General features: G+C 41.6%; 1 protein-coding gene across 1 annotated transcript in view; it reads right to left on the bottom strand.

Moving 5' to 3' along the window:
• DNAH3 (dynein axonemal heavy chain 3) overlaps positions 1-24,392 on the bottom strand; it is a 174,459-nt gene that overhangs the window by 105,398 nt on the left and 44,669 nt on the right. The window contains exons 19-27 of the mRNA XM_019808319.2: positions 23,974-24,118; positions 19,186-19,397; positions 14,976-15,067; positions 10,854-10,968; positions 8,629-8,745; positions 7,413-7,592; positions 5,854-5,990; positions 2,370-2,571; positions 814-906 (exon numbers count right to left, since the gene is read on the bottom strand). Coding sequence (XP_019663878.2) covers positions 814-906; positions 2,370-2,571; positions 5,854-5,990; positions 7,413-7,592; positions 8,629-8,745; positions 10,854-10,968; positions 14,976-15,067; positions 19,186-19,397; positions 23,974-24,118 — 1,293 coding nt within the window. The remainder of the gene's footprint in view (positions 1-813; positions 907-2,369; positions 2,572-5,853; positions 5,991-7,412; positions 7,593-8,628; positions 8,746-10,853; positions 10,969-14,975; positions 15,068-19,185; positions 19,398-23,973; positions 24,119-24,392) is intronic.

Raw genomic sequence — 24,392 nt, 5'->3', positions numbered from 1 at the left:
AAAAACATTTACTTTACAGAAAATGTTTGCTCACTCTTGCTCTAGATGCAGTGGCATGAAGTCATTCCATACAGGTGGCCATTTTTCTTTTACTTAATTTTTTATTTAAAATAAATCATAGGACAAAGGACTGGCCCGTCATTTACAACACAATACTTCTAAGAGGGACAGCAGGGTCAGTACCTCCTACTTTAGTGGGAAGGTGTTAACTGAATATTCTTCTGTTTGATGGAAGGGGTCGTGGGGTTGGGGCCCTGAAAAGCTGGAAGAAAAGGCACCCAAAGTCAAGGAGCACAAAGCCCTGGTTTGCCTACATTTAGCCTTGCTAGGAGCTGGCTGAAGAGTGATCCCCAACAGTTCTTTTCTTTTGGCTTTCTTCTGTCATACCTGTTTTCCCTAACACTTTGGGAGTTTAAAGAGTTGTACCGTTCAGTGCATGTGTACTGTAAACAAAAAGCCTAGAGGGAGAAATGCTTAATTGGAAGGTGCTCTAAAAAGACCTCCTCCCATGAATTCATTTCACAGAAGGGACTTGCAGCTAGCAGCCAGAGGGTTCTGACTAACCATCTTGTCTTGTGTCACCTGCTTCTAACTGTTAATGTTCCACCAGAAATATGTGCATTGCCCCAGGATTCAGAGGGAAAGAAGTGAGAGGCACAGCGGGGTCATGGAGGGGTCAGGTGTTACCCCGCAGGATCCGGATGGGTTTTGGTAGAAGAAGGGTGCTTAGAATTGATCCATTTAACCTTCTCCCTAACGTTATTGTCACTGTGCTAACAGCCTGGCAGCACATGTACCCCGATTCTCATTTACCTGGACATATGCTTCAATCCCAAGTCTAATAACCTCTTGCATACTGGCAATCATCATCTTCTCCACCTGCTGGAGCCACTTTTCCACCATGCCCTACAGGGGTGAGACAAAGCAGCAGCATGTTGGCCAAGCCCGGAGGGAGGGATCACGGGCAGACCCAGCTTTCTCTCTGGACCAAGGCTGGAGGGAGGCCAAAGGTCTGATACCTCTTCAAGCCAATATTCTTTAATTATGTATTTTATATTTATTTACTTATTTATATATTTTTATTCTGAGAAGTATGTGTGATGTAAAAGGGGAAATGGGGAATTCTTAACATACATTTCCTGTCATTTTCTGAAACACGACTTCTCAGGAAGCAAATGATACATTGACGCTTCAATTCATAAAATAAATTGCTCATTTCTAATAAACAGTCCTAATTCTTGCCTTATTCCAATGGTTCCCAAACTTTGCTGTGCACTGGAATCATTTGGAGATTCTTAAAAAATATGGACACCTGACTTCCATTCCTAGCCATTCCGATTTAATTGTTATGGGATGCAAGCTGGGTATTTGGATGTTTTTGTTGTTGTTGTTTTTTGTTTGTTTGTTTTTGTTTTGTTTTCTTTGTTTTTAAAGCTCTATGGGTAATTCAAATGTGCAGCAAATGATTTTAGAATTTCAGGTCACTGTAGCTCTTAACTTCAGGCACCTGTGAGCTAGTTGGTATCTATTTGGTAATGTGATTCCTGGTTATTACAACTTTGATGTGTGGCTGGCAAAAATGGTTGACAAAGTAAAGCCAAGAATGCTTGTCTATTTCTACTCCATGGTGCTGTCCTGTTCAGTAGGAGTAATTTACATTTTACTCATTATATAAGGACACTTGTATAAAAACCTGAGTAAAATAGCATTGATTCCATAATGTTTTATTGACCCTTAAAAACGCCTGCCCCAGCAACCTGTCTGACCAGATCACAGTTTTGTTTTGGTTTTTGTTTGTTTGTTTGTTTGTTTTTTTTATTTAGAGAGAGAGAGCACACGCAGGCGCACACAGATGATGGTGGAGTAGCAGAACAGAGCAAGAGGGAGTGAGAGAATCTTAACCAGCCTCCATGCTTACCGTGGAGCTGACACAGGGCTCAATCTCATGACCCTGAGATGATGATCTGAGCCAAAATCAAGAGTCAGACGCTTAACCAACTGAGCCACCCAGGTGCCCCTGACCAGTCACTTTCAACTGGGCTCTGCTCATGGAGATCTGAACAGCATCAACTGTTGGTTCTAATGTCTACTAGGGCCTCTACATCAGGTTTGGTTGAAGTCCTTCCATAAATTTAGTGTGTCACATGGATTGCAGTATCACCCCCATTGTAGAGATGGGCAAACTGAGACTCAGAAAGACCAAGCAATTTCCCAGAGTTGTCCAGTCATTAAGCTGTGGAACCTAGGTGTTCCACACCCAGGTAGTATGGAGCTTGAGTTCAAGTGCGTAACCAATCAATATGCTCTCTGCTTTCTCTGTATTGCTCTGTTATGGAGAAAAGAATGAAAATCAGTAAGAGGAAAGTTACTTTGGCTTGAGCAGGGTAGATTTTCTGTTTGAATGGAACGGTTTCTTTTTCTGAGCTGATCATGCCCACAATCTCCAGATTGTCTGTAAATTCTAGCTTGGCAATTCCTTCAAAGCACTTCTTCAAATGTGGCTGCACACGAAGGGGGTCCTTTGTCTCTGACAAGATCTCCAGCAGCTCATCATTTGACAAGAAGAAGAACCTATTTCAAAGCAAAGGAAGATGGTAACTGGAATGTCTTTTGAGAATGTATTTTCCCAATGAGGTGATACTCCCTAAAAGGTAGAGAACACCCTGTGAACAACAGCCATGTTTTAGAGTCTTCTTTAAGGCACACTCCCCTTCACCATTTTTCATCTGGGGCATAGAGGGTGGAGACAGTTTTGACTCAGAGCAAGAGAAAGGATGAAAGCTGATATATACAAGCTTGATATGGTTTGGGGGTAGAGTGCTTCCTCTTGGGATAAACCTGGATAGGACAGTGGTTCTCAACTTTGGCTGCACTTTAGAATCACCTGTGAAGCTTATTAAAAAACTCCAATACCAAGGTTGCACTGCCCAGTTTCTAATAAAATTGATTTGGGGTTGGGTCTGGGGATTTATATTTTTAAAATCCCAGGTGATTCTAATACATAGTCAGTATTGAGTAGGAGGAGAGAGAAGACCTCCTTGTCTTTCCTCATCTCCAGGTATGACATGTTGCAGGTGTGAAATAAGTATGCTATTAATAAACCTATCTGATGTGTAACACAAAGGCAAAAGGAAAATTAGGTAAAATTAAATTTCCTTACATTTTGCAGCCCATTGACGAATAGTTGAGACAGGCAGAGTATGACATTCCTCCAGGAACTCACAACTGACTTAATGTTAAGGCTTTGCTTGAGGCAAAAAGCAACTTTAGCCAGACCTCCAGGATCCCGTAAGTCTTCTTTAACACATGACAATCCTTTGTCTCTACCTCACCCCCTCAATTTAAAAGTATACAACCAATCACTCCTCACAATCCCAGGGCAGCTCTTTCTGCCATGGGTCCTGTCCCTGTGCTTTAATAGAACTACCTTTTTGCACTGAAAATGACTCAAGAATTCTTTCTTGACTGTTTGCTCCTGGACCACACAACACATCACATCACTATCTACATGCAGAGGCTTTGACCATGTTCTAAGTTAGAAATGATAAGCTCATTCTCTTGCTCAGACCCTTAAAGCAGCAACCACAAACCTGAATGTTAAAGGTATAAACCTCTACTATAAGCACCAAGCTGAAAGTCCCATAATGGAGGGACCACACGATTATGGTCTTCACTGTATATGGTGGATTATAAAAATGGCCACAATATTTATGGCTCCTCCCTACAAGAGGTAGAGTCTGTTTTCAAACCTGGCCGGGCTCTGTGTCGGGCTTTGGCCAATAGACTGTAGCAAACGTGAATTTGTGCAAGTTCCAAGCCTAGACATCAAGAAGCCTTAAAGCTTCCACTCTTGCTGGCCTTGGGAATCCTGCTACCACCACAATGTGAATAAATCAGGCTAGCTTTCCGGAGGATGAAAGACACATGGCCCAACTATCCTGGCTGCCTCAGCCAAAAGGAAGCCAACCACTAGACAAGTGATTGAGGCCATCAACTACCAGCTGACTACAGTCACGTGAATGAGTCCTCATGAGACCAGAGGAACCATCCACCTGAGACAAGAGGAACCTCTGGGCTAAACCAGAAGAACCATCCAGCTGATCCCAGCCCTATTTGAAAACCCACAGAATTGTGAGCTAAATAAACAGTTGCTGTTTTAAGCTTCTAAGTTTTGGGGAGGTTTGTTACACAGCAAAGCAAACTAATGCATTATAGCTGCAGTGTTAAGCAGGTAAGAAGAGCTCAATAATGACTTGTTGGCTGACTAACTTACCAATATCTAGTGATATCAATATCTCCCACTGCCAAGTAAAGTTCAAACAGGTGATCTCTATGGATTCATCAAGTGTGATAATGAATGAGGCTCAGTGGCCATAAGAGTAATTATTAAAAAACTTGTATAACATAAAATCATTATTTAGCACTCTGTATTTTCAAGATAAAATTAATTTCAAATATGTGAAATTATTCAAAAACATTTTCAAAGTGTTTTCTCACAGTGCTTGACTTAATTCTATAAAAATGCCTAAAGACACATTGAGATATTCATGATGGGGTGTGTGTGTGGAACTTAGGGAGAAAATGAGGCTCAGAGAGGTTAAATAATTCAGTATTTTATACAGACTGCCTGACTGAATTCTGGCTTGTCCATTTACCAGTGTTGTGTTTTCTGGCAAGTTACTATTTCCTTATTTGTAAAAGGCAGATAATAATAATGTTTCCAACCTCATAGGATTATTGTGAATTTAAATAAGTTAATACAGGTAAGGCACTTAGGGCAGTGTCCTGACATATGGTAAATGCTGTGGTAATGTTGACTATTGGTCATATTTTTATAAGGAATAACAGTAATGGGAATAGGACTAAAAGCCCAAATCTCAGGGGTTTTCTCTTCCTAAGTTTTGTGCTTCCAAATCGAGGTTCCTTCCACTATTTGTGCTTACTTGTGTTGTCCAATCCTGAAGCCATTAGCCATATATGGCTATCTACATCACAAAATTAATATTAAATAAATTAAAAATTCGCCTTTTCAGGCACACCAGGACATTTCTGAATCCTACACAAATTTTTGAAAATTTGTGGTGGAAAGCAAGAAACTAACTTTGTCTCCATATAATGGAACACTAAAATTTACTTTTCTTAAAAGTGCATTGGGATCAAACTTACATCCAAATGACATGGAGTGACCATCCATGGTGAGCCACACATGGACAGATTATCAGGAATGAGGACCCTCTTTTTTGCAACCAGCCCTCTAAAATGACTTTTGACTTTTATGCAGAAGAACACTGGTTCTTGTGGGAAAAAAAGAGTCAAATATTTTTAAACGTACCTACCAGAAACTTCAACATTTGATGGCAAAAACATTCAACTGACATTTCTTAAACAGCTTCGACAGCCAAATGCTTTACATGCATTATTTCATTGATCCACACAAAGATATGAGTAAGAGCCACCACTATATTTCTATTTTACAGTGGAGAATCTGAGGCTCAGATAGATTTGCTCAAGTTCTTGAGATTAGTTAAGTAAAAGAGCTGGGACTCAAACCGAGGTCTGTTTAACTCCAAAGTCTAGGCTCTTACTCATGACTATGATATCCCTTCAGTTGGGCATTTGACCATGATGGCTGGCGTAGGTGTGGATTTGGCCCCTACTGGTGTCCATTCAACCTCATTCTAAATAATGACTGTGAAGACATTCCCTTCCCCTGAGAGCTGTCTTGTGGAGAATGGAGAACCAGGAAAGACTATGAAATAGGTTGGTAGAAGCCAACTCTCAGGATGAAAAATGTAATTCTACCTATGAATGGGTCAAAAAGTCGACTCCAAACAAAAGAACAGTACCAAATACCTGGGAAAAAATAGTCTCTTCTTCTCCAAGTAATTATTCAGCCCCTTCTGGATGTCCTCCAACAGAAGGTTGGCTTCTTGAAGCTTCTCAGCCATCCGTGGCTGATCTGCAGCCACCAGAACCCTGGTATCCTTCATCTAAGTTGCATCAAAAAAAGTGAAAATCACCATGGGGTTCCCAGATTCTGAGACTGATCATTGTAGTGAGTGTATGACCAGTCCATCAACTATTGACCTCCCTGCCCAGCTAACTTAGCCTCCTAATTCCACAAGGGTGAATGCTCATACAACATGATCCTATTCCTCTGGATGTGGCTGACTCCCTCCTTCTACAAAAACCTTCTATTTTGTACAACTCCTCGGAATGTCCCTTTGTTAGATGGGAGGCTGCCTGATTTATGAATTGTTTAATAAAGCCAATTTGATCTTTAAAGTTTAAAATCAGCCAACTTGACCTTTACAATCTAAAATCAGTTGAATTTGTGTTACTTAATACTTGCAACCAAAGAATCTGAACCAAAACAGAGTTGGAGGAAGCAGGATATCATGAAAACCGGCTCTACCTGCTGGGCAATATAAATGCCCACTGGAGCAGATAAATTTTGAGATAAATTCTTTACAAGGGAGCCTCAATTGAGCACACTTGACTTCAAAAAGGAAAAAGATATCATCTCTTAATAGATAGTCCTGATTGCCTTGTACACCCAGTGAACTCATTTGTCAAGGCTTGTTTCTAATGTTGCCCCCTTTGGAGGCCTTTCTTGATGCTCCCAGGCAACTAAATCACTCTCTTGTGTTCTAAAAGCTGTTTGTATATACTTCTACTATAGCTCTCCTGTTTACCTAAGACTCTCTCCTCCCAAGGCAGTGAATTCTATGAATGCACAAATCATATTCTAGTTATCTTCAAGTATTTTCTGTTAATATATGCTGGGTACCAAATAAACATTTGTTAAACAAGTAACTGAATATGGGGGCGCCTGGGTGGCTCAGTCGTCAAGCGTCTGCCTTCGGCTCAGGGCGTGATCCCAGCGTTATGGGATCGAGCCCCACATCAGGCTCCTCCGCTATGAGCCTGCTTCTTCCTCTCCCACTCCCCCTGCTTGTCTTCCCTCTCTCTCTGGCTGTCTGTCTCTCTGTTGAATGAATAAATAAAATCTTAAAAAAAACAAAACAAAACAAAAAAACAAGCAACTGAATATGGAGGAGAATTTGAATTCTAAAATAATCCTCAATCTATAGATGTTTTACTGCATTATCCTGTGACAAAGTCTCCTACCTTGTTAGGAATGATAGCTAAATTATACAGACTGCTAACAGTGGCCTGTAGGTAGGTGGGTTTTCAAAAGGCCTCCGTTCTCTGTATTACATATTTCTATGTTCAAATTTTTAGTAACAGTAAGTTTCAAAATCAGAAAAAAATTTATAAAGATATCGAATTTGAAAAAAATCTTGTCTACTTAAAAATTTCAAGGGACATGGCTATGATGCACCATCAGGAACATCTGTATGGCAACCCACATTCCTGATGGTGAGATGTGCTAGGGAGTAAAAACTTACCGCTTGGGACATGAGTGATTTCCAGTAACTATCCACAGTGGCAAATTTCCTGCCCTCTTCTGGCATCTGGGCTCTGATGTCCTCTGAACTGAAGATGGGTTCCAGGTAGAGCCAGGTGGCTTGGCATTTCAACCAGGCATCCAAAATTTCCTGCACACGAACCAGCTTTTCTTCCCACTTCTGTGAATTTAGCATTTGATATCTGAATCATTAACCTGCTGCTCTGCAACACAGGCCCAGTGACTGAACAAATTGGATGGATTTATTTATTCATTTGTTCGTTTCCTCATTTAACAAATATTCATTAAGTATTTGCCCCCCTACGTTCTGGTCATTGCTCTAGGCAACGTGGATTCAGCAATGAAAGTAACCAACAAGAGTCCTTGCGTCATGTAGTTCTTTTTTTAGAATAACAACAATAATAGCAGCCATAATACTTACACTGTGACCAGTAATGGGTCTGAGTGCTTTATGTATGTGAAACCAATGAATCCAACAGATTTATGAGGGAGATATTATTACAAATCTCACTTTACAGATGCAGAAATGGACATACAACAGTTCAAGGAACTTGTTCAAGGTCAAACAACAAGGGGTGAAGCCAGAGTTTGAACCCAGGCAGTCTGGCTCCAGACTCTGTGCCCTTAGCTTATGCCATTTCTTTTCTTTCTTTCTTTTTTTTTTTTTTTTAAGATTTTATTTATTTATTCGACAGAGATAGAGACAGCAGCGAGAGAGGGAACACAGGCAAGGGGAGTGGGAGAGGAAGAAGCAGGCTCATAGCGGAGGAGCCTGATGTGGGGCTCGATCCCATAACGCTGGGATCACACCCTGAGCCGAAGGCAGACGTTTAACCGCTGTGCCACCCAGGCGCCCCAGCTTATGCCATTTCTATAAACAATGAGCAGAGGAGGCCAAAACCCATACCCTTGTGTAGTTTACATTCTAGATTACTCTAGCCCATAAAATACTTTCCAAATGTATTTTTATTCAGTGCATTAAAATCATCTCATCTTCTCTTTTGGCAGACTGTTGCAAAGGCTCAGTGTGCCATATGCTTACTTGGATGGTTACTGCTTTCAGTCTTGTGTTATTTATTTTTTCCAATCAGGAAAAACTGAGCTGCTTTGTTAACTGAACTTAAAAGTCTTCTCCCTCCTGCAACAAACCCGGAGCTAATGAGACATCACAAACCCTCAACCTCATTTCCTCTTACCCGGCATTCTGCTTCTATTGGTTTGATGAATGGGGAGCCACACATGGCCTGGGTCTTTATCACGTGATCATCAAGTAACAGCTGAATGTCATCAACTGCACACAAGATGCTTGTATCCTGCAAATAAAGATTTCCTGAGCTGTCAAAACCACAAGACCCCCCACTTTTCATGCTGATCTCCAAAGGCCCCACAGCTCAGATGTCCACCCAAGTGGGGCAGAAATCTGTCTCACAGAGGATGGAATTTCTATTTTTCTTCCTTCAAAGTGTTTTTTTTTTTTTTTTTTTTTTTAGATTTTATTTATGAGAGAGAGAGCGAGCACACCAGCAGTGGGAGGGGTAAGGGAGAGAAAGAAGCAGGCTCCCCGCTGAGCAGGGAGCCCAACTTGGGGCTGGATCCCAGACTGCAGGATCACGGACCTGAGCCAAAGGCAGACACTTAATTGACTGAGCCACCCAGGCCCCCTTCCTTGAAAGTGTTCTTAAAGACATTTTTTCTTGACCTTCTTTGCAGAAATCAAATACAGTCCCAGCCCAGACCTGCAACTAGTATCTTTTGGGGATGAGATGGTTCAGGGGGAGCATGTTGTTCTATTCCCTTCTCTATGTTCCTACTTCCCTGTCCACTTGCTGGCAAGCTGATCCTCAGGCAGGATAGCTGCTAATCGGACTGGTTGGGCCTTGACCTGTGGTTCCCAAACTGTGTGCCGAGGGCCTTCTGGGCACTGCAGCAAACTCAGCAATTTGCTGTTATTCAAAAATGAAATGCAATTTTTTTTCTTTCAATTTATATGTATTTCTTAACACAGTTGTTGATTGGATACAAATACTTACTAAAGTTGTTTGAACTTAATTAGTTCGTAAACAAAGCTGTTAGGAATTTCTTTTGGCCCAGGGAGAGGAACTATGAAAAAAGTACTAAGACACTAAAGGCGCCACAAGCAGAAAAAAGTTTGGGACCCTCTGCCCATACTCTAATGGGGCCATTTTTTGCTAGTAGTTAAGGTTACTGTGCCTTGAAGGTCAGCTCCTATGAATGGCACTCTTTCTCCTGGGCCACCGTGGTGAGCAAGCTGAGAAGAGTCTGCTCCTCTCTAGCAGGTCTGGCCTTTCTGGCTCTGTTTTCACTTCCTTGAAGCCTACATCTGGGTGGTTAAATTTGGGCTAGGATATACTTTCTCATCTACCCTCTACCAGTAGCTCTGCACTGGAAGTTGTGTATCTAGCTCTTAATAAAAATGATACCGTGACTCCCTTTTGCTGTCAATCCTTGTCTATTAGCTGCATCACTCAAAAACTCTTAAATGGGCCAGGTGCAATTGAGCTGTTCCCAGGTTGCCCAGCTCAACCCCCCACCCCAGTCCAACAGCCTCCAGCAGTATCTAATCCCATCAGGCTGTGTAGCACTGAACTGCTAGCATCCTCAGCTACCTGGTCCTGCTGAGAGAGGCCCCAGTTCTTCTCCTTTCCATTGGCTCAGCTACAGTTCTTATTCACATGAAATCAATGCATCCTGACCATTCAAAGTAAAGCAGTGGAGAAGTCACAAAAAGATAACATGCAGCCTGGGGGACAGGGAGATTCTCAATCTGCACTGCACGTTAGAAAAAACAGGGGTGCCTGAAAAAAAATTTTTTTGTTTTGAGATGTTTTAAGCATTGTTTACCCAGGTATGCTTCTGAAGGACAGGGGTGGGGAAGCCCTCCCTGGGAGATGCTAATTCGGCTGTCTTGTTCAGTTCCTTTGCACTGAGAAAGCTTGTGGCTCTGAATCAAAAGGCCTTTCTCATTTAAAAAAATGCACCCTTCCTGTGGGGCCTGGAAGGAAGAATGACTGGCACATGAAGGCAGATGGAAGGAAACGATCTAATGCACAGGATAGTGATTACAGACAACAAGACCACATTAAAAACTCCAAAGTTGCTAAGAGACTGATCTTAATTGTTCCCACCACAAAAAAGAAATGATAATTACGTGACATCACAGAGCTGTTAGCTAACACTAGGGTAGTGACCATATTGCAATACATAAATGTATCAAATCAACACTTGTACACCTTAACTTATACAAAGTTGCATGTCAATTATATTTCAATAACAATAAATTAAAAAATAAAGTTAGGGATCCTTCCTTCCTGAGCTCTGTTGCAATTCTGAATGACTCCTTTCTGTAAGCTATAATAAATGGGCTGCTCTCAGGGGGTTGGGCAGTGGGGCTGACACTCACAGTGTCCCTGTACTTTACAAAGTTGAACGTCATGTTAACCCAGTCTGACTTCATTTTCTCCAAGTTTTTCTCCAGAGAGTACTCTTTACTGGCAGCTGCACCAATGGGTTCCAGTCTAAAGAGAACACAGCAACAGCAATGTCAATAGGAGGAGGGCAGTGAAAACATGGCAAAGGAGGAATTTCGGTTAACCCTGAAGATAAATTCAAAAGGCCCTTAATTTTACTAAAATGCTTACTAACCAACCCTAAGATGTGCCAGCTAGCTCCGATGTTTTACAGGGCTTCTTACCCTCAGCACTAGCAGCCTGTGGACTGTGTTATGGGCTGAACTGTTTCCCCCCTAAAAATCATGTGTTGAAGTCCTAAACCCCAGTATCCTAGAATGTGAGGTTCCCTACTTGAGATAGGGTCTTTGACGAGGTAGTTCAGTTACTGAATAACATACAGAGTTATTGATCACTATATTGTACACCTGAAACTCATATAACATGGTGTGTTAACGATAGTGGAATTAAAATTTTAGTATTTTTTAAATTTTTTATTTAAATTCAATTAGCCATCATTAGTTTCAGATGGAATATTCAATAATTTATCAGTTGCATCTAACACCCAGTGCTCATCACACTGGAATTAAAATTAAAAAAGGTAGTTTAGTTAAAATGAGGTCATTAGCATGGGTCCTAATCCAATATGACTGGTGTCCTTATAAGAAGAGATTAAGATAGACACACACAGAGGGAAGACCACGTGAGGATACAGGGAGAAGGTGGCCTTCTGCAAACCAAGAAGAGAGGCCTCAGAAGAAACCAATTCTGCCAACACCTCGATCTTGAACTTCCAGTCTCCAGGACTAGGAGAAAATAAGTTTCTGTTGTTTAAACTGCCCAGTCTATGGCATTTGCTACAGCAGCCCTAGCGAACTAATACAGGGTGGATAATTAATTCTCTGTTGGGATGGGGGCTGTCGTGTCCGTTGTCCTGTGTTTGGTAGCATCCCTGGGCTCTACTCATGAGATGCCACTAACAGACTCCCCTGTTCCCACCTCTTGTCAATTGTGGCAACCAAAACTGTCTCCAAATATTGTCAAATGTCTCCCTGGGGGGGGGGGGATATCCCCAGTCGAGAACTACTCTTTTAAAGCCATTAAAACAAGACCTCCCTTTCCCCATTTTCATTTAGTCCTTACTCCAGAATTATTATTCTGACTACCTATTTGAATCTTAGAATTTCTGCTAATTTACATAATGGCTTTGCTCTACTTCCTGTCCCTACTTTTTTTTTATTATTACATAATCTCTACACCCAATGTGGGGCGAACTCACAACCCCAAGATTAAGTCACATGCTCTTCTGACTTCATGAGCCAGCCAGGTACCTCTGTCCCTACCTTTTTAAAAACCACTGCTATTTTCCTGAAATGCTGGGTCCACATCTCTAGCCCCTCTGTTCCACAGAAAGGGGGGAAACAAGTTCCTTTCTTCTTGCTTCCACACAGAGAGATGGGTCCTAAACTCAGGTGGGGCCTGGGAATTGGGGAGAACCAGGAAGCCAAGTTCTTGGAAGGAGAAGGAGGGATTATTCTCTCTGCCTCAGTACTTGTCTTTCATTGCAAGCCTGACTGCAGAAGAGACAAACTGGTCTTTACATGTAGGTCAGGAAACTGAAACACAGAGCCACACTTGCAGCTGGGGAGTGCCGGAACCAGGTCTAGACACCAGTTCCTCTGGCTTCTAATCCAGTGTTTCTTCCACCCCCCACAATGTGCCTTTTCCCCTCTCCTTGTGAGAAGGAGCAAGAGAATTATTCACATGTGGTCAGCCAAATAGGGCCAACTACACAGAGCTGAGAACCCTCGTGCAGCCTCATTCAGGGCTGTGGATGAGGCACATTCCAAAGAATGACTAATCAAGACCTCAGCAGCAGGGTCATCATCCTAAATGTGGCCTTCTTGGGAGATGACCACAATGAGTGTGCATGTAGGAAATAATTAATAGAGGCAGGTGTCAACTCAGATGGGTGTGAGACAAGGAGGCTGGCTGTGTGGCCATGACCATGTCACTTGACAGGCCTTAGGGTCCCCATCTGCATATATCAGGGGTTGTTGGTATAATTAAAATGTTTGCAACATGCTTTGCGACTTATAATTATGCAAATAATTGTACGGGGGAAGGATTAATAAGTTTGGGAGTCCTCAAAGGCCATCAAGGTTGATCTTACCCCAAGGTGCTAAAGAAGGTCATGGACAGTGAGGCACATGTGATAAAGCTGCATTAACTGTGGGACGGTGGGGCACAGGGGATGTCACATCTCACTCACTGGTGGTGGCTGAGAACTTCGATGTTAACTCAGTTCAGGTTATACGTCTTATGTCATAATCCCCACTATAACTCTAATCACCCAGCTACTATACTTCTTCCCATTTTACAGATAAGGAGACTGAGACACACAGAGGTAAACAACTCAGCCAAGGTGTTACTATGTTTGGGTTTGTCACAGTTGAGCCCACTGGCATGGCAAGTGGCAGACTTGCTGTGTGTTTGCTTGGTTTCTGTCACCTTAGATGGTTTATTCTTTAGGTGGTACAAGGTAATGGTTAAGGCTCTGGAGTCAGCCAAGTCTGGGCTCAGGTCTTGGTTCTTTCAGTTTCTACTGTGACCTCTGGCTAGTTACCTAATCACTCAAATCGACTTATTTCCTCATCTGTAAAACAGGAATAATAATGGTAGCTACAACATTAGGTTATGGTGATGGATAAATTGGTTAATGTTTATTAAAGGCTTGGTGCAGCGTAAACGTTCAATAGTTGGTATCTCTTAGAACTATCTTAAAGGGGACAAATGTGGCCTTTTAATGAAATAACTTACACCTGGTAGAAAGGTACGTGTCTCTAGGCTGCTTCTCGAAGAAAGCCTATAATCGTGGCATTGGGGGTGGGGAGCATCAAGCATTCAGGTGGCAGAGAGAATTAGGGGCCTGGGAGCACCTTAGATTAGACCCATTATTCCCATGGGAATGGAGAAGGGATCCCAAACTCTGGCATACATCAGAATCACCTGGAGAAGCGCTGCCCATTTGCAATAAAAGTGAGCCACGTACCTCACTTTTAAGTTTCCAGGAGCCATTATTTTTAAAAAGTAAAAAAAGAAACAGGGGAAATGGATTTTTAATAATTTAACACAGTATATCCAAAATATTATCATTTCAACATGTAATCAATATTAAAACTTACTAGGTATTTTGCTTTTATTTTTTCCTTAATAAGCCTTTAAAATCCAGCCCCTATGTATAATCCCAGCACCTCTGACACAGAATAGTTTCATTTCAAGGGCTCAGTAGGATTTGTGGCTGGTGGCTCCCGCACTGGACATGCTGACCTGAAAAACTGGTTAAAACACAGATTGCAGGGTGCATGACCAGCATTTCTGATTCAGCAGACTGGGGTGGGGTCTGAGAATGTGCATTTCTAACAAGTTCCCAGGTGATGCTGAGGCAGCTGGTCTGGGGCCACGCCCAGAGAAGCGTGTGTGTACAGTTAGACCTGAACCCAGCTGTCCAACAGGAACTCTGGTCCAGGCAATACAGCATCTCCCATCCTCTGCCCTGAAGGATCCATCAGGGTCCTCAGAATATCTGGTCCTGAAAACAGCAATTTGAATAGTACAGATTCCCGCACACAAGACTCTAGGGGCATTTGGAGAAAAGAAGAGAGCAAATGAAGAATGCTCTCACTTGACCGTGTTTCTTGGACTCCTAAGGGCTCAGAGAGCCACTCCTGTTTACTGTTGCTTGTTTAAAAAGAGGAAACTGAATCCCAGAAAGGTGGAATGGTTTTACCTGAAGTCACTGGGCTTGGAGTTCAGTTTCCAAGCACTTTTTTTTTTTTTTTAATTTTCCTTTGAAATAAAATCTCTGACTCAATTTTCTAGTCACAATCCGTCATCCTCTCGGCAACTGAAACTGAGTGTCACCAGTAGCTAGTCACCTGAGGGGGTGGTTACTAAAAACACGTAAGTCACCCTGAACCAGGAGAAAAACAGCCTGATAGGAGGCCAGTCATATCCTGTAGGAAGTCAGATACTTTGACTGAGAAGCTTCCTGAAGGGGGGAGGAGGAGTCTTACTTGTCAATGAATTTGCTGAACCCATATTCCAGCATATTTGAGAGGCAAGTTGTTTCTGTGGGATTTATTTCAGAGCCAACAATCTCACTGATCTGCAGAAGAAAAAGGAAAACAAATGCATGTTGTCCAAAGTAGCACTAGCCAGTAGATTTTCCATGATGACGGAAATGTTCTAGTCTGGGCTGTTCCTTACAGTAGCCACCGGTCGCATTTGACCATCGAGCCCTGGAAATGTGCCCAGTGTGACTGAGGAACTGACTTTTAATTTTTATTTAGTTTTACTTAAATTTAAATAGCTGCGTATAGCTAGTGGGTATTGAATTGGATGGTGCAGGTCTAAAAAAGTGGGAGGCAGCCTTGGGCCCACGCTGCATTCTATCTGGTTTACTGGGGATCACTGCCCACCAGCACTCGCCTAGTACCGACCTGTGAGCATCCTAGGGGGTGGAACAAGATCTGGTTTGTTTTTGTGCTCCCAGAGCCTAGTGCAAAGCCTGGTCTATGACAGAAGCTGCAGTAACTGTTTGCTGAGTAAAAGGAGAAAGTCATGAGTACATGGGACAGGCAGACCCCCCAATTCTATGATCTGAGGATGTTAGGAAGGGAGGAAAAGAAACCCCCTCTGTCCAAATATCTTCCTTTCCACCCCAACATGTTAACTTTTTGGACTGGTTAGCACTCATTCTACCCATTCCTTTGGTGTAAATGCTACCCCAAGCTTGTCTTTTAAGTGAAAATACCCCTGAAGGAGGTCTCACGTGAAGTCTCTGAAGGCTTTGAACACTTTTCTCAAGGACTGAGAGATCTGGGGAGGATGAGGGTTCCATGCACTCAGGAGTAGTAGGAGGACCTGAGGGAGAATGAGGCTCTAGGAGAAACCTCACCTACCGCCCAACGTTGTCTCTGTCCAGCCCCAGGAGGATGACGGGATGTCCGAGAGGGAAGGAATATCAGAGCTGGGGCCTGTTCTGTCTTATTTAGCCATGTGTCCCTGAGGCCTGGCATTCAGTAGGCATCAATAAGTATTTACAGAGTGACAGCGTGAGTGAACCAGATAATTCAAATGGCTTATCAAACAGGGCCTGAGGACACCTGGAAGACCGCTAAGATAACGGAAATCACAGAAGTAATTAACATTTATGGAGGGCTTACTAGGAAGTAGGCAGTGTTTTAAGAACTTTATGCACTTACTTCATTCCCCAATATGATGAGGAAGATACTAAGGTATTATTATTCCTGCTTTACATATTAGGAAACTGAGACAAAGAAAATAGGTATCCTGTCCAAGACCATCCAGCTAATAAATGGCAGAATTGGGACTTGGACCCAGTTCTGCCTAAAAAGCTTTTCTCCATCACATCTAGTGAGTCTCTCAGGTTGTCTATGTACAGTTGTGAAGGTTATACACTGCATAACTCTAAAAAGTACAATTCACACTGTAGTTCACACAAACTGCATTCCCCAGAGTTGTGGAGTGCACAGCCTACACAAATGTTCCTGGTGACCCTGGGCTTTGATTTATTCTCTAATACCAAAGTACAGCTTAGAACACGTTCTCTCTCTAGGATTAAATGACAGAACTATGTAAAGCACTTGGCATAGTACTTGGCCCATAGGAAAGAATCAGAGATTGGTAGTTTTGTGTTTTTTAATTGCTTTTGTTAATTACAGAGACTAACAAAGCATCTGGTTTTCTAATTCTAAGAGCCTACAGCTGCCCTGTCCCATATGGAGCCACCAGCTTATTGTGGCTATTGAGAACTTGGAATGTGACTAGCCCAAACTGAGATGTGCTCTAAGTGTAAAAACATACCACATTTCAAGGACTTAGTATGAAAAATGTAATGTGACAGATCATATTAACATTTTTACATTGATTACCTATTGAATAATAATATTTTGAATATGTTTAAGTAAAATATATTCATAAAATTTATTTCACCTGTTTGTAGCTTTTTTTTTTTTAAATGTGGCTACAAGAACTTTAAAATTAGACTTATGGCTCGTATTATTTTCATTGGGCAGCACTGTCCTAGAGAGCCAGCTTTGGTATACATCAGTATGGTTTCCTCTTAAGGTCAAATGTCACCCTGTTCCATCTTGTTTTAAGCCACAGTTAGCAACCTCTTTGCTAATATCTGTGCCCCAGACCAAGGGACTAGCCCTTCCTGCTTAAGTTCTGGGAAATGATCAGAAACCACAGCACAGCTGCCCCACACCCCACATCCCCAGAAGATCCATCCCGTAGCCTTAAGAGCTAGAGGTGGTTTAACCCTCAGAGTCCCCTGCCAGGGCCAGAACCCGTGCAAATGGATCTCCTGAGTTAGGCATTAGGGCAGAGAATGGCTTCCCCAGGCTGGCGGCTATCACTAGGGTGGCTTGTGGTTTGACCTACAGTGCAGGCAGGAAGGGGCTCTGAGTCTATGGTGACTTCTTTCCTCTCTAAGCTCACTGTTAACTATTCAGGCCACTGAGTTTCCACTTTAGGGGCTCATTACTCAGGAGTAACCATCCTGGAGCTATACTCTACTCTTATCTATGGCTTACTATCCCCTTTAACCTAATATTTCTTGTTCCATTTCCCCCCAGTCAAACACACCTAGATTCCAATTCCCTCTCTCACCACTTACTAGCCATGTGACAACTTACTTACTCTAAGCCTCAGTTTTCTTATAATCTGTGAAATGGACACAATGATAGCTCCTGCTTCAAAAGGCTGTTGGGAATCCACACAAAGTATACAACATAGTTGGTATTTAATATGTTCGAGCTATTACTATTATTGCTCTTTTAATTCTAAATAATTTTCCCAATCTGTCCATCTGAGTGATCTGTAAATGAGAATTATGAATGTCTAGGAATAGCTGGTATTTTTGAAGTGCCCACACGTGAATAGAGCATCATCACGGGGAAAGCACCAGGGAGAAGAGACTGCCTTCCGAGTCTCTGGGAGGGTGTTTAAATGTGTCACTGACAAGGGCACTTTCTATAGTGTCATCTCATGGAGAGACCTCGCAGTACCAAAGGCCACTTGTCTCTCCAACCTCTCCAGCCCTCCAAATGGGTCAAAGCTCTAGTTGGGCTTGGTCCATGGGGAGAGGCACCCTGTGAGCACCTATAAGTGGGGGCAGCTAACCCAGTGCAGACCCCTCTGCTGGGGCAATGCAAGACCAGAAGTCTACTCAGATGACCTCTCCCCTGCCCTCCTTTACACCCTTTACTTAGGTGTTGAGTTTCAAGGCTTTCTGGAAAATTAAAAGCAGTTTTTCTCACAGAAAACTCCAGAATCCCTCATGTATCAAGATCTCTGTATTCCCAGAGAGATCAAAATGCTTCTAGCTCAGACTTCATTCTCTGAAAGGTAATGGGTGTGCTCTCAGATTGGGTCCTTCCAGAGACTTGTCCTCAGTCTTGTGCATGGTTCCCAGAGAGGGATTCCAGGCCAAATCACAGAGAAATCTGCCTACAGGGAGCCAGTCTCATCTCTACCTCCACACAGAGCAACTCCTCGGTAGAGGACGTTTCAAGGCCATCGCTAGCCCTTGAATGTGATGATTATTTTAGAAACACAGTGAGTTTTCTTTTTTCTGCACAGTGTTCACACCGCACTTATCACCCTCACACTTGGTTGCTTATAAAAGTCCCAACTATTTTTAGGGAGAATATTTATTACTCTCATTTATAGACTCAAAGGGCTGAAAGAAGAGTGAAATGTTATTTCTGAACATAGCCTGTTGGACAATGAGGCTCTACAGTATAGTCAGCCCAAGCAGAAATCATCTGGCATTGTCACGAGGCCCCCAGAAAAGGTGTGGCTTTCTTTTTTGTCTGTCCTAGGTCAATAGACAAATCAAGGTCCCTTGCACTGTAATTCAATGCCCTTATCACTCTTTAGGACCCTGAGCAGCCATTTGCTTAGGAAGGCAGACAAGGAGGGACTTTGCGGCTGCTGGCTGAAGCAATACTCAACCATCAGCAATGGGGTCCCCAAAGAAAAGGGTCAACCTGTTCATGTAAAGAGGCAGGCAATTCACCCCCTATTCTGCCTGTTTCCTGTCCTCCCTCCCATTACTGCCCCTTTATCCTCAAGTAGATTCTCCCTTTCAGAAAGGAGAAGCCTGACCCAGAATTGGTTCCTGCCTTCCAAAGGGCTAGCAGGACCAGGTATAGATTGGGTATGGGTTGGGCTAGGTAGGGGAGTGCCAGGGACCTGTTGCCAGTGCCGGTCCTTCATTCCTGGATTGCAGGAGATGCTGAGGATAGGGATGTGCTGCTTGAATTTCTCAATCTTGACTTTCACATTCTCTGCTAACCGCCTGGGTGCAGGTACATCAGCTAGGGTCTTGGTCAATTTATATATCGTTCTCCACATGTTCCCTATTTCCTCTGCGATCTCCTCAGCATTCAGCAAAAAGAGGGGTCCTGAAATAGAAAACATGGGATGAGGGAAGGATCAGAACACCAAGCGGATGTTAGTCATGTGCACCTTTAACTTCCTGAAGTTAGAATGGTGTCCGTGGTATAGATATTGGAATAGGCACAGGCTTTGGAGTTGGGTCTGGATCTGAAACCTCCCCTTAGCCTATGAAACCCTGGGGGTATCTTCCTGAACTTTTCTAAGCCTCAACAGTATCACCTATGATACAGGGGTAATTATGGACACCCTGGCAGGTGATCATGACCACTAAGTGAGCTAAGTGGCTGTTTAACACAATGCCTGGCATGTAATGCAAGTGCGGGTAGGGAATCGATTGTTAGTGGTGGTTGCAGATGCTATTACAGAAGTAGGAAAGGTACTCCACAAACACTGTGAAATATTGACAAGTGGGGGATGGAGGAGTTCTTCGTACAACTCTGGCAATTTTTATCTAAGCTTGAAATTATCTTAAGATTAAAAAAAAAACAAAAAACAAAGAAAGACCCCTCATTTTTTAAGAAGCACTCCAAAATATTAATTTCCTTCTCCTCCTTTTCTTCATAGGGATCTTCTAGTATTTGGGTTTCATATTCAGTCGAAATCCTTCCATGCTGCTGCTTTCTTCCCCTTGGACATTTCAAATCGATATTAACTCTTGCATCATGATGTTGCAAATTTATTCAGAAACACTTTTCTTTCATGGCTACTGAGACTAAATAAAGCCTTGTTAATTTTACACGCTTCATCAGCCTGACATTTTGAGGTGAGTAATCAAAAATTAAGACTTTTTGAAAAGAAGAAATATATGTAGTGTTCAGGCAATATATAAAAATAATCATACATCATGTCCAATTGGGGTTTTTCATAGGAATGCAAGGCTGGTTTAATATTTGAAAAATCAAACAATGTAATGCATTATATTAACAGTCTAAAAAAGAAAATCACGTGATAATATCAATTGTTGTGGAAAAAGCATTTGACAAAATTCGGTATCTTTTCATGATAAAAACCTCTAAACCAGCTAGGAATAGAAAGGAGCTTACTCAGCTTGATAAACGGCATCTATGAAAAACCTATACTACCATAATACTCTTGTATACTGGAAATATCCACAGCTTTTTACACATCAATCACACTATAATAAAGTGCTTTTAAAAAAACAAACCCAAACAAAACTAATCCCTAATAGTTAATGGTAAAAGATGGAATATTTTTCCCTAAGCTCAGGAAGAAGTCAAGATGTTCACTCTCATAACTCCTAATCAAAATCATACTTAAAGCCCAAGACAGTACAATGAGGCACAAGAAAGAAATAGGAGGCATAGAGATTGGAAAAGAAGAAATAAAATGTCTTAGTTTTCCAGATGTCATGACTGTTTATGTAGATGATCCAAAAAATCTAAAGAATAGCAATAACTGGGGTACCTGGGTGGCTCAGTCGGTTGAGTGTCAGACTCCTGATTTCAGCTCAGGTCATGACCTTGGGGTGATGGGATCAAGCCCTTCACTGGGCTCTGCTCTCAGTAGAGAGTCTGCTCAAGGATTCTCTCTCTCCTCCTCTCTCTGTTCCCCTCCCCCTACTCACATGTGTGCATGCTATCTCAAATAAATAAATAAATAAATAAATAAATAAATAAATCCTTTAAAAAATAAATAACAGCAATAAAATCTTTGCAAGACAGAAAAAACACTGTAACAGAAATGGGAAGATCTCTGATGGGTCCATTAGTAGACTGGACACAGCTGAGGAAAGAATCTTTGAGCTTGAGGATATATCATTAGAAACTTCCAAAATCAAAAAGAAGAAAAAAAGATGGGGAAAAAATGGAACAGAATGGTTGAGAACTGTGGGATAACTACAAAATGTGTAACACACAGGTAATGGAAATACCAGAAGGAGAATAAATAGAAAGGAACCGAGAAAATATTTGAAGCAATGACTGAGAATTTCTCACAAATTAATGTCAGATACCAAGCCACAGATCCAGTATAAATGCCAAAAACCACATCTAGACATATTATATTCAAACCATAGAATATCAAAGTTAAAAAAAATTGAAAAAAGCTGGGCGGGGAAGACCACCATACCTTTAGAAGAGCAAAGATAAGCTTTACATTCCCCTTCTCCTCAGAAACCACACAAACAAGAAGAGAGTGGAATGAAATTAAAGTATTGAGAGAAAAAACACACCAACCTTAAAATTCTCTATCCTGAGAAATCATCCTTCTAAAGTGAAGGAGCAACAAATATTTCTCAGACAAATTGATGGAATTTGTTGCCAGTAGACCTACCTTGCAAGAAATGTTAAAAGAAGTTCTTGAAAGAAGGAAAAGGATTTGTCAGAAACTCAGACTTAGGTAAAGAAAGGAAAAGCAGTAGAGAAGGAATAAGTGAAGGTAAAATAAATACTTTTTTCTTATTCTTAGCTGATCTAACAGTAACCGTTTGTTCAAAATAATAATAGCAAAAATATATTTGATGATTACAGTTTATATACAGATGAAATGAATAACAGAAATGACACAACAGATGGAAGGGAGGAATTAGGGATACTTTATTATTATAAGACATTTTTGAAGTAAAGTTATATATAAACCTTAAATACAGCCCAGCAATCTACTCTTGGGCATTTACCCCCGAGGAATGAAAACTTAATGTCAACATGAAAACTCATGCATGAATGTTTACAGCAGCTGTATTCATAACAGCCTGAAATTGGAAACAGCCCAAAAATCCACCAATGGGTAATGGGTAGACAAAGTGGTATATCCATGCAATGGAATACTAACCCAGCATCAAAGGGAAGGACCTATGGTTATAACCCATAACTTGGATGAATCTCAAAGTAGTATGCTGTGTGAAACAAGCACTCTCAAAAGGTTACACACTGGATCATTCCACTTATATAACAATCTCAAAAGAGGAAACCATGGTAACAATGAAGAGCTCAACAATGCCAGATTTTCTGGCTGGGGGTAGAGTGTGACTACAGTGGGCAGTACAAGAAATTTTATTGAAGTGATGAAACTTCTGCTTTCTGATTGTGGTGAATCTATATATGTGTGAACATTTATAGAACTATATGCCAAGAATATCCTTTTTGCTGTGTATGAATTTAAAATTAAAAAATTAAATGCAAAAAATTTTTTGTACAATATCTCTTCCTAATGAAAAGACTTGGTAAGCTATAAATATTTCCCTAACACCATAAAAATTTATATCTCAAACCAACAAAAAGCATCATGCTTAAAGGTGACACTCTGCAAGAGCTCCCATTAAAATCAGGAGTAAGATGAGAGTGCCCATTATTACCACTGTTCATTTTGGAAGTGCTAGTCAACACAGAACAGTGAATTAAAAAAAGGGTATGCAAATAAATAAATAAGGTAAAATATTATAATTGTATAGATACAACTGATTACTTGGAAAAATGAACACCAGTGAAAATGAAAATTTTTTAAATAAAAAATACCAATTTAAAAATTAAATCAACAAAACATAAAAATAAAAATTAATCGACAAAAACAGTTTTCGAAGCTATTATTCCCAGGTTTGTGAAGGGTGTGAAGAATGGGTACTCTTAAGTACTGCCAGAAGGGTAATAAATTAAAACATAACTTTTCTGGAAGATAGTAACAACAACCAAAAAACCAGTTTTTAAAATCCTAATAATTTTCATCACATGACCTTTGATCTAGCCATTTCACTTTCAGGAATTTATCCTAAGAAAATGATCATAATTGCATCCATTAAACTGGCGACAAAGATGTTCATCACAGTTGTGCTTATAACACTGAAGGGCTAGAAGCAAACTCCAAGCTCAGCTCTAAGGGTCTCAGGAGTTTGTCCTCTGCTCATACGCACTCTCCCCAGGTGACATCATTCATGACTTTTAATTGTAATCTACATTCGGTTATTCCCCAATATAAGTCACCCCCCCCAAACATATAACTTAACTTCAGGCTGATATACTCAGCTGCTAATCCATATTCCCATTTGGGTGTTTGCAGACACCTTGAACTTGGTATATTCAAGCTGATAGGTCTCTTTTCCCAACAAATTTGTCACTTCTCTTGCTCAGTGATGGCAATTTCCACCAAATCGCCTGGGCCAATAATCTGGAAGTCACCCTAGGTTCTTCCCTCTCCCTCCCTGACCCCTGCCCCATATCAGATCAGTCATTAAGTCCTGTTGACTCTATCTCCTCCATTTATCTCTAGCCTCCAGGACCTACAGAAAAAAGAGTCGTTTTCAGATGTCTGTGGCACTCTGGCCTTTCTTGAAGCAGCACAGTGGTGGACATGCTATCTTATTCTTCCCCTCTGTGCCTCTGCAATCCATGGCTCTGGGTGGCTGCCTCTTCTATTTTACCCTGGCAACAGGTCTGGCTCTTCAATCCCCACTTCCCATCATCGTCACACCAGAAAAATTTGACTGTGTGGCTGTGTTAATCCAGAGTATAAGAATATGATAAAAAGTCTAGCTTAAATCTGAAGTCCAAATCCTATTCTAGAACTGGCTGGGTTGGATCCACTACCTCATCAGCTACCATGTCCCAGCAGACTGAGCCCAGAGCATACCGTTCATCCACTCCTCTGACTTGATGCTAAACTCGTATGTTGTCAGCCACAGCTGCTCATAAGGCACTTTGTGGGTCATCAAGACTTGCAGGAGAGGGAAGGTACTCTTTTCCTTTTCCAACAGTTCCTCCTCCTTATTGATCAACTGCAGGGTAAAAGGGGACGCTGTTTATTGGGTGGGTGGTTTTCTGAACCCTAGAAGGCATGATGGCAAATTCCTCAGTGCTTTGAAAACCAAGTTGAGGAAGATGCTCTTTCATCTAGAGAGAGAAAGAGGAAAGTAAGACATGGACTCGAGTAAGAAAGTCCCTCTGCTACCTCTGAGGGTTGTGACAGCTAAGATCTAGCTGGATGAACCTCTAGGATAATTTGCTACTTACTCCATCATCTTTGATCCTACTCTACCATATCCGTATCCC

Source organism: Ailuropoda melanoleuca, chromosome 10 (assembly GCF_002007445.2).
Source record: "Ailuropoda melanoleuca isolate Jingjing chromosome 10, ASM200744v2, whole genome shotgun sequence".
NCBI classification, from domain to species: domain Eukaryota; kingdom Metazoa; phylum Chordata; class Mammalia; order Carnivora; family Ursidae; genus Ailuropoda; species Ailuropoda melanoleuca.
Note: the sequence above shows the minus strand (reverse complement) of the source record. Positions and strands in the feature narration are given on the sequence as shown.